The sequence below is a fragment of the Cynara cardunculus genome (assembly GCF_001531365.2).
Source record: "Cynara cardunculus var. scolymus isolate 2C chromosome LG 3, CcrdV1, whole genome shotgun sequence".
Taxonomy (NCBI): domain Eukaryota; kingdom Viridiplantae; phylum Streptophyta; class Magnoliopsida; order Asterales; family Asteraceae; genus Cynara; species Cynara cardunculus.
The window spans coordinates 12100444-12110229 of NC_037530.1; the positions used below are offsets into that span (position 1 = coordinate 12100444).

A 9786-nucleotide genomic window follows, 5' to 3' on the forward strand; every position below is an offset into this window, starting at 1 on the left:
TTGAGGAATCATTTTAGATTCTAGCTTGTTTTTATTTGTTTGGTGGAATAATTTTGAGGGATTTGAATTTCACAATGGATTTGGATTTGAAATCTCCTAATCAAGTGTTTGATTTGATGGATAAAGAATGGAATTCAATTTTTTATAAACAATTATAAAAATAATTAAATTACCTTTTTATCAATGAATTATTAGGAAAAAAAAAGGTTTTTAACATATTTTAAAACATTATTATATACAAATCCTACAAAACCCCAAAACCACCCCGTGGACTTCGAAATCCTATGTTTAAGGGATTTCAATAGAATCCTAGGAATCAATCCTGCATACCAAACACATGACATGATCTGAATGGATTTAAAATTCAAACCCCCCAATTTCATTTCATTCCATTAAACCAAAGGGATCCTAAGTTTATCTCAACAATCACCACCGAACTCGTAAAAGAAAATCAAAACAACGCTAATTCAAAAACCGTCTCTACGGTGACCGAAGAGCCTTTGGCCAAGGTTATTGTGTGTACTTAGCTGACGACCTTCACCTTCTTTATTGGTCATAAGCATCAACCCACTCTCTTCTGCTCCATGGCTTCAGAATTTGCTACTAGAAGTACATTGTCCTTTTCAAAAAGCCACGATCCTCTATTGTAATAATATCAGTGTCGTGAGTCTAATCTAGTACAACACCGGTGGATTGAACAAGTTGAGATAGATATACATTTTGTACGTTAAAAGGTTGCTCTAGGCCAAGTTCATGTGTCACCTTTGTCTCGGTATGCCAATATTTTCACTAAAGACCTGCCATCTTCCTTCAAACCCTCAATTTCGACTTAAGGAGGGGTGATAGTTAATATAACTTCATAAACTATTTGAATTGTTTCCTAGTTTGAATATCATATATGATATTCTATGTAATCTTTCCTTGTACAAGTTTATATATCCATACAACACTTTTCCAGGATTCACAAAGTCCTCCAATGTCTTCTTTGAGCAGCAGAACCAAAAAAAAACTAGGAAACCAACCCAAAAATTAAGAATCAAGATGGATCTAAAACCGATGGCTATATGGTTTGATGAAATTCTATAAGCTATTTTAATTTAGGAGTTATTACCTGAATCCCACCCATGAAAGGCCTTAATGGTTCTGGGATAACAACAGATCCATCTTCTTGCTGGTAGTTCTCAAGTAAACACACAATCATGCGAGGAACTGCACACGCAGTCGCGTTTAGCGTGTGCACAAATTCTGGTGGGTTTACATTGCGGCTTTTACTTTTCTTTGTATTTGTGGGATTTGTTGATTCTGGACGGAATCGTATTCCCAATCTACGGCTCTGATAGTCTGTACAATTTGAAGCACTTGATATCTGCAAAATACAAATTCAATTACACAAGACAGGTTCAGAATGACACCAGCAGGTACAGTTCAGGAGTAGTTACTTTTTCCAAAAAGAATATTTTGTAGTTGTTAAAAGACTTTGTAGGATTACCATATGGACTCTTTCCTTGGGACAGACAGAGTAGTACATAGATTGATAAATATGAAAAGATGGCAAGCAAGTAGGACAGAAATTTGTGGTATCAGCATCCAATGAACTTGAAGCATATTTTTAACATGGCTTCAACCCTATAGGCTACGTTTGGCTATCTAGTTGATAAGCTAGTTGTTGTCAGATAAGTTGGTTGATAAATTTGTCATGTTTTGTTACAACTAGTTGATATGCTAGATGACAATGCAAAATGACATAAAAGAACATGTTGAAAATTTAATTGGAAAAATATATAATAAAAGAACATGTTGAAAATTTAACTGAAAAAATATATAAGTGGCATAATTGGGAAATAGTGGAAAAAAACCCTCCTGGAGCTTTCTAAAACGCTACTTGAGGTAGCTTTTAAAAAAGCTAGCTTATAGCCAACCAAACAAGGCTTTCTAAATAAGCTCAAAAAATAAGCTAGTTTATGGTTGATAAATATGGTCTCCATATAGGATCATCTAGGACTTGATGATTGCAAACATTTGCTCTGCCTAAATAAATAAATAAAAATTGACATGATTAGTAGATAAGAGATCTCTGGTTCACTTTTTTTGGTGTCCCAAAACAAGTTTTATGTAATAGACTTTGTTAGGAACATTTTACATTAAAAGATGTTTATGAAAAATTTGCCAAAAAAAATATGTACGGTGAGGATGCATATCATAATAACAGAGATTCTAATTTAAATTCTGACACAAAATTGAGGGGGTAAAAAGTATGCAGCCGGTTGAAGTCATATAGAGCATACCTCACCATATCGTCCCAAACCTGGCATCCAGGCTTCAACATCATATTTACGGTAAGCAGGTGCACCTAAATCCCCAGTCGCCATATCCAACGTTCTGTTATGAAACCATTAAACTAAGAGTCAAAAATCGTGATTAAACTGATGAAATTCTAAATCACAAGAGGTGAAAGGGAATTAAAAGCCCCACTTGAAATGGAGTCCTAATTTTGAAAAGAGATCCTCTTCGATTGCAATTAGCTCTTCATGGTAAGCATTACTTTCCTCAGGTCGGCATAGTATGAACATCTCCACCTTGCTAAACTGGTGTACTCGGTATAGGCCCCTGCTCCCAAAAAACCACTAATGAATCAAGCCTCAACTGTAACAGAAATTGTACCAAAGCTTGTAAACTCAAAAAGTGTATTGGTGTCAACAAAATATAATAAGGATGTATATAATAAAAAATGCTGCCATAATCAAATACTCTAACAATGCATATAAACTCAATGCGTTGATATCATCAACCTAATGTAATAAACATGCATACAATAGCAAGTTCCACAGAAATCAAAGAGTCTATCTGATCCCAAAAAAATTAGAACATTTAAGCTGAAATAGGTTCATGAAATTCTTTGACTACCAGTCAAATGTCTAAATGTTGAAGACATAATGGAATGTTATGATCAAAATCAATAGAATCAATAAGTTGTAATAGAAGCAAATAGGAAATTCTGACACAAACTTACTAAAATGGAAAGTACTACAATTTCATGGCAGGGCACTAGTATGTAACATCTGTAATATAGTACCAGTCTAATAAGTTTCCATCACTTCATTGGAAGCAAAACAATGTAGCTTTGATTTAGATAGTGCAAAAGGAGGCATGTAAGATAAACAAATCCTACAAAAAAGGGAAAAAAAAGGATAAAAGAATATGGTTTAAACTACCAATCATGTAGCTAGAAAAGTTAGTTTTAGTTCAACGGTGAAAGACAGAATGCACTAATAAAAACAGAGATCTATGATCAAGATGTCTCCAACGACCAATACCTAGTAGCAGCTCCAGCTGCACCAGCTTCTGTACGAAAGCAATGGGAATATGCTACATATTTTAAAGGTAATGATGAGTCAGCAAGAATAGAGTCCATGTGTATTCCCCCAACAGGGATCTCTGCAGTCCCAATCAGGCATTGATCAGTGCCCTCAATAGAGTAAACCTGTAGCATAGGGTAAAATATATCAGAGGAGAGTAACTCAACTAACCCTCAGGTCATAATCACAATAACGACTCCTACTTGTCATGATTACATGATACAGTGATACATGGCAAGCATATGTGATAAGCATTAAGATATGCCCAATCTAACACGGCCCACTCAAAAAAGTGCATGTTATATCAAGTATTACATCAAGGACAAATGATAAAATGAAGTGTTAAAAAGTAGCAGCATATTAAGACTTCACTTGAGTCGTTTGATTATCCTGTACAAACTTTCCTTATAAAAAATTTCCATGTCTCTATGCTTAACAAACTAGTATTTTCAAAATTATTCCATAACAAATCAGTAACTGGGTAAATATACTTATATCAGAATGTGTCAATGATAAAAAGTATCAGATACGGACAGATGAGCCTAATAATGAATTGAAAAGCAGTAAAAAAATTCACAGTATCGTCTCTTGGCAATGAAGTCTCCTCATGAACCAAGTCATGAGTTGGCAGCACTAAAGAATATCAAGAACTTACAGAGTAACTACTGAACCCGTTCAACTAAAATCTTGTAAGCACTTTCAAGCTATAGCCCTAGTAGAGGCTAGTCGAAGCGACAGACCAAAGCCCAGCATGCATTAATAGAACTATTGAGAGCACACAGCAGCAATTGACCAAAGCACAGATCTATGTACCTGAGTGTTATCTCCACGAGGTTGGAAGCCACACTTTTCAACCACCAAGGACCTAGCAATTTCTGGGGTTGTAAGAGGAATAAAACCCCTTTTCATGACTTCTGACAACGTCCAGTTTATAAGACCCATCTCTAGTAGAACCGCTTCATTCTTGAGGTAGTAGAATTTTGATCCACTAACCTGTCAAAACAGATGCAAGCTTAAGTCACAATGTAATTCTATCTCTTAAACATCTACTGCAGTTGGAATTTTCCAAACCACGCGGGCTTATCTAGTCTGACACACAGTTAAGAAAATAAGAACAAATAACATGAATCTAAAACTTCGCTTTAATTAAAAAGAACAACTAAAATTGAGAGTGCTCATTAACAATTTAACATTGTTTCACACGTTAGCTTTAGCTTGTTTAAAAATGATTTTTCATGCTAAAGAACTAGTTCTGAAATGATAACGTAGAAGAAGATTTCACCCCTAACAGCACTAAAACTTGTGCAAGTAATACTTGACATTGCTCATGACAGAATCTTGTTCAACCACATAGTGTGAAAAAAGAGATTTTAAATATAAAGTAAAACGAATTTCCATGCAATAGATAAAATAGTTCCCGGGCTATGAAAGGGGTAAGTGAAAAAAATGGAGAAACTTATGTTGCCCTCTGTTTCTCCACACAAAAAGAAAAATAATAATACAATAACCGAAACAAAATGAAACCTCAAAAACAGTACAAAAGCATCATGCATGATCGAACACCAGACGTTGAATCAAACTTCTATCGCTTTGTATGAAATGTTTGCTAAGAAGAAACCAAAAGGAACAAAAATTGAGCCTCTTCATTGATAAAAACTACCAACATTATAATACCATGAGTCAGAAATAATACCTCAGCAGCAGCATCAAAATCAAAAAGATCTAGTTCTTTCCCAAGTTGTACATGGTCCTTGATGGGAAAGGTGAACTCATGGGGGGCACCAACCTACAAAATTATGGGAAAGTTGAGGATCCAATAAGAGAGGGAGGGCGGGATGCGGGAAGAAGAGAGATACCATATTTCTAATCGTTGAACTATCTTCCCCTCCTATTGGAACATCTGGATGTGTCATATTGGGAATACATTGTGCTTCTCGTTGAAGTGCATCAGTAAGTTTGACAAGATCTTCTTCCAGTGTAAGCAGTTTTTCCTTCAAACTCTTTCCTAGAGAAGTTCCATTGGAAGTCTGAGCACAACTGGGAGTAGAAACCATACATTTTTTGAACATGAAAAAAAAATCTGCATATACCTTCTTCTATGAGTCTTTGACGCTCCAATGGCTCCACTTTTCCTTTCATCTTGTTTGCAACTGTATTTCTCTCATAACGGAGCTCTTCAACTTCCTGCTATCTGCGAGCAACAATTAGCTACAAGACAATAATCCAGTCTTTCTGAGAAATGTGAACTTGCAACGATTCAATCTATGTTGCAGGAAACTATTGCCCGTCCACTAGTCCTATCTGAAAAACAAGACTTGCTATCGACAAAAATGTATCTTCACTAAAAACATTGAAGCACAGTATGGACGGAACAAATATGAATATACCATGTGAAGTAGAGTGTTCATCAAATTCAGTAGGGTATTAATGTGTAACTGAGTTTGAAGTTAAAACAGAATTTGATGAGAAAGGTTTTTACAAGAGTGGTTCCTTCTGTTCAACTGATTTCATCAATATACAAAATCACCATAGCTGCATGACATGAGTGAATTGCAGAATTTAGTGTGAAAAGTATATAGAGTTATGCATTAGCATTATAGATTAAAAAAAATGTGAGATTCAGCTGGATCTAGCATGGCCTGCCACTACCTCAATATTATGGAAAGAAATGGTTCCTCATCGTTGAATCTATCATTCAAACTTAGCCTCACCTGATGGAAATTTGTTCAGCAATATATGACAATAATTGGAATATAGCAAAGAGAATTCCAAATAGATGGCAAACTTGATCCTATGCGATCTTTGCAAAGACAGCAAAATTCAAACTCTGCTTCAATGCAAACTTTTATAGTTGAATTGATAGACCCCTAACCTTTTGAAGTTCCAGCAACCTCTCATAGAGCTCAATAACTAATTCCAGGTTGGCGTTAGAATTCCTGTTATTCAGGTTTGCTGCCGCAGCCGTTTTATTCTCTAGAATTGACTTGAAATCTATAGCTGCTTTCCACTGAGGTTTTACAACTGCAACGTATCAATGACATAAATGAGTCAGAATAGAACTTGGAGATTGTAAAGAGGCAAATGCCTACATCCACATTCCCACCTATATGCGCAACCAATTTGCTTTGAGAATCAGATTATAAGTTGTGCATTCACATTGATGGCAATTAACATGTAGGATGCAACATTAAAATTTCCACACTATTTTTTTTCAGATATTCAATCCCAATACGGCCTTCAAATCTTGACTAATAGAAAGTCGACTCTGAGAAACATAAGGGGGTCACCCGCAGAAATCCAACTAATGGGATATCTTATTTGACTCCCATCCTCTACAGTAACAGAACATTCCTCATGCACAAAAGATTCCTCATACTACCTTTTTGTTTCCCTTTCATACCAATAAAACGTCTACTAGACCCAACCTACTTAGCAGAGCATGCCTGCCAGAGCCTCAAATCAATGTTAGCCGGAAAGGAGGCGAGCCTTGTCAAGACGACCTGGTGGCAATGCTTAACCAACCTGCCTTGTTATGTAAGGGAAGGTATGTCACCAAGTACATAGTATAGCCATCACAATTTCACGCCTCACAATCGGAGGAACACTCCCTTTCACATTCACTCCTTTTCGGGTCCAAGCTCGGAGCACTGAAGACCAGCAGACAAGACCACACGTCATCAAGTAGAAACTATAGCCATCAAAATTTGACGCAATCCTTACCACAGATACAAATTCATTCTCAGGTCCAGCTTTCGCAACATAGAACTAGGGAAAGACAAAATGTATAGAAGAAAGGAAATTATATAATAAATTCAAGAAATATTACAGTAATCCACTGAAGCAGTGGCGGGGGAATCAACAACCGGTTGTGGTGCAGCGGCCGCCGAGGATAGCGCTCTGATGAAAAATGGAAACCGGTGTATCGAGTTGCGTGAGAGAGTTACGGTTAGGGTTTTGAAGAGAGTTAAGCGTCTGGAAATGGCGGTGGAGGATCGAAGTGATGATGATGAATACATCCTTGATGGAATTGATGCGAGCTTTAGGGTTTGAATCGTGGTTCCACCAAAACAACACTGCAGACTCATCTCTACTATTCTGTTCAGAGATGCAAATACAGTGGATTTTGAGGCCATTCTATCCTCTTATATAGACTTCAACAACAAAAAACAGAGTAAAATACAGATTTAGTCCCTGGTTTATTCATAATTTGTAGGTTTAGTCTAAAAACTTTTATTTATTACAGTTTGGTCACTATTTCAGAGGTCGTAAAACCCGAGCCATGTCTTCATTGTCTTGCATGCGAGGGGGTGTTTTGATCATTTTACCAACTTTATCTTGAATCTCTATTTATTTTGTAAATCATATTTTTCAAACCAGAAACGTTTTTGAATATTTATCGTATAAAAATATTATATAATTCCAGAAAAAACCTAGAACATAAAAGTACTAACGAATTAACAAATCAAAATGCTAACCATTATTAAAATCAGCCCCTGAAATTTCATTGTTTATCGGTTCTTATCCAATCCCTAGTATGATTTGGTGCTTTCACACGGTATTGCTACCATGTTCGTATATGCTAAGGGAATAGGCTTATCTAGGGATGAGCAGCGGAACCGGGTACCCACTTGCGAAACCGGAACTATCTTGGAACTGTCGGTTTCAAAACCGGAACCGATATGAGTGGTTCCGATTTCGGTTCCTAAAATACAGAACCGCTTGAGAATGACTCCAGTTCCGGTTCTCAATTTTTCGGAACCGTTACCCGCTGGGACCGGCGGGTACCCTGAACCGGAACCGACGGGTACCCGGTATTTTTTCAATTAAAAAAAATTAATTTTTTTAATACTAAATTTAAATTAAGTCAAGAACTTAGAACTCTATATTTAGAATTTGAGATAAAATTATTTGTATTTATTCAAATTGTGTGTTTAATTGGATTCGTAGTATGTAATCGTTAAATTTTGAATTTTTACAATTATAGTATGTAATCGTTAAACTTTCAACATTTACTATTAGTCTATTATGGTTTGTAATCGTTAAACAATATTTATAACCATTATTTCGTATAATTTGTATTATTGTTTATTTATTTAGTGTTTTGGCAATGTTTTATTTTTTATTTTTAAATAACAAAATTTTAATATTTTAGGAAGCGGATACCCGAAACCTTTTAATACAGGGGTCAAAACTTTATTTTCCCTCTAATTTTGTTTATTGTTTATTAATACCAAATTAACCATTTTCTTCATCTAAAACTCCAAATCTTTGTATAAGATTCTGTTAAATAACAAAGTTTCTTATGACAATTTCAAATATTTTCAGAAGGTTTTAATATTTACAAGTTTATCTACATTTATAGTTAAATCTTGTGTTTGTTTATCTTTGTTTATCTAAAATAGACATGGTCATATTGTCTACCCCCTATTTTTTTTAACAACTATTGTCAAGTATTCGTAAAAACGTATCTTTTAAAAAGGTCTTTTTAACAGTAAAATCGTAAATTTTCTTACACTATGTTTTTTGGCTCCCCTTAGATAAACATTCTGACTCCGCCCCTGCGGAGGGGGTTCTCATTTTTAAACACAAAGAGTGGCGAGAGCTTTCGAAACTTGAAGCATATGCCCAGCGCCCCATTCTCTCACTCTCAGCCTCTCAGGATCCATCGCTCCGGCCAGCTCTCTCAAATCTCACTTTCCCTGGCTCTCACGTTCACTCAATCACTCTCTTAATCTCTCATTCAGATTTTGTCTCAAAACCTAACTCAAATTTAAAATTTTGTCCTAAATTTGATGTTCGTCATTAGTCCTAAATTAATTAATTATACAATTATGTTTACATGATTTATTTGTTTGTTTTAAGTTTTTATATTTGAGTAATTGAGTTGTGATTCTTGACCTACATTTTTACCCTAGATCTGCCTTATATTTGTTAAAGTGATCGTTAAATTTATTTTTAGTTTCTCCACCTTAATTGTTGTTTTGTTGATTGTTTAATCAATTAAGGATTTTTAGAATTTGATTAAGCTAGTTTTAATTTGCAAAACATTCTATTTAGTACTACAATTGTAGAAGCATAAGAAAACAAAATGAGAAATCGAGAAAAGAAAAGTAAAAGATAACGGGATCAAATCCTTAAAGTTGAGAAATTATACAAAATTTACCCAACAAATTGAACAAGTCTCTCAAAATCATCCAAAAAACTTTATAAAAAATCTCAAAATCAATTAAAAAACTTTAAAATTTTCTCGAAACCAACCAAAAAACTTATAAAAATGCGGAATTCGGCTAAAAACACGTCGAGCGTCTCTATGGACATTTGATCCAATTTAAAGGTGGACCCTCTCAACAAAAATCTTGGGTTCGCCACTGAAATCATCGAGAGATATTCGCAAATACTGTTGGTCCCGAAAGGGATGATGATAAAAAGA

General features: G+C 35.2%; 1 protein-coding gene across 6 annotated transcripts; it reads right to left on the reverse strand.

The window, feature by feature from the left end:
* Positions 1 to 356: 356 nt before the first annotated feature.
* Positions 357 to 7465, reverse strand: LOC112509788 (serine--tRNA ligase, chloroplastic/mitochondrial). 6 transcript variants are annotated; one of them, XM_025114943.1, is made up of 11 exons: positions 7183 to 7253; positions 6879 to 7003; positions 6229 to 6377; positions 5447 to 5540; positions 5213 to 5361; positions 5050 to 5142; positions 4170 to 4349; positions 3315 to 3481; positions 2473 to 2607; positions 2286 to 2379; positions 357 to 1366 (listed from the first exon to the last, which is right to left on the reverse strand). In XM_025114943.1, the coding sequence occupies exons 2-11, from the start codon at positions 6916 to 6918 to the stop codon at positions 1088 to 1090; spliced, it is 1380 nt and encodes a 459-aa protein (XP_024970711.1). In that variant the 5' UTR covers positions 6919 to 7003; positions 7183 to 7253; the 3' UTR covers positions 357 to 1087. The 6 variants fall into 6 exon arrangements, with proteins under 6 accessions (XP_024970711.1, XP_024970712.1, XP_024970709.1 ...); XM_025114944.1 differs by having other exon boundaries at positions 7220 to 7250; XM_025114941.1 differs by lacking the exon at positions 6879 to 7003 and having other exon boundaries at positions 7183 to 7465.
* Between the last annotated feature and the right edge of the window lie 2321 nt (positions 7466 to 9786).

Excerpts from the sequence above, each read along its gene's own strand:
- LOC112509788 (XM_025114941.1), bottom strand. The coding sequence starts at position 7,441 with ATGAGTCTGCAGTGTTGTTTTGGTGGAACCACGATTCAAACCCTAAAG. Across the intron at positions 6,378-7,182 it reads CACTGCTTCAGTGGATTACT|TTGTAAAACCTCAGTGGAAA; the intron begins GTAATATTTCTT and ends GATACGTTGCAG. Across the intron at positions 2,608-3,314 it reads GCAGCTGGAGCTGCTACTAG|GGGCCTATACCGAGTACACC; the intron begins GTATTGGTCGTT and ends TTTTGGGAGCAG.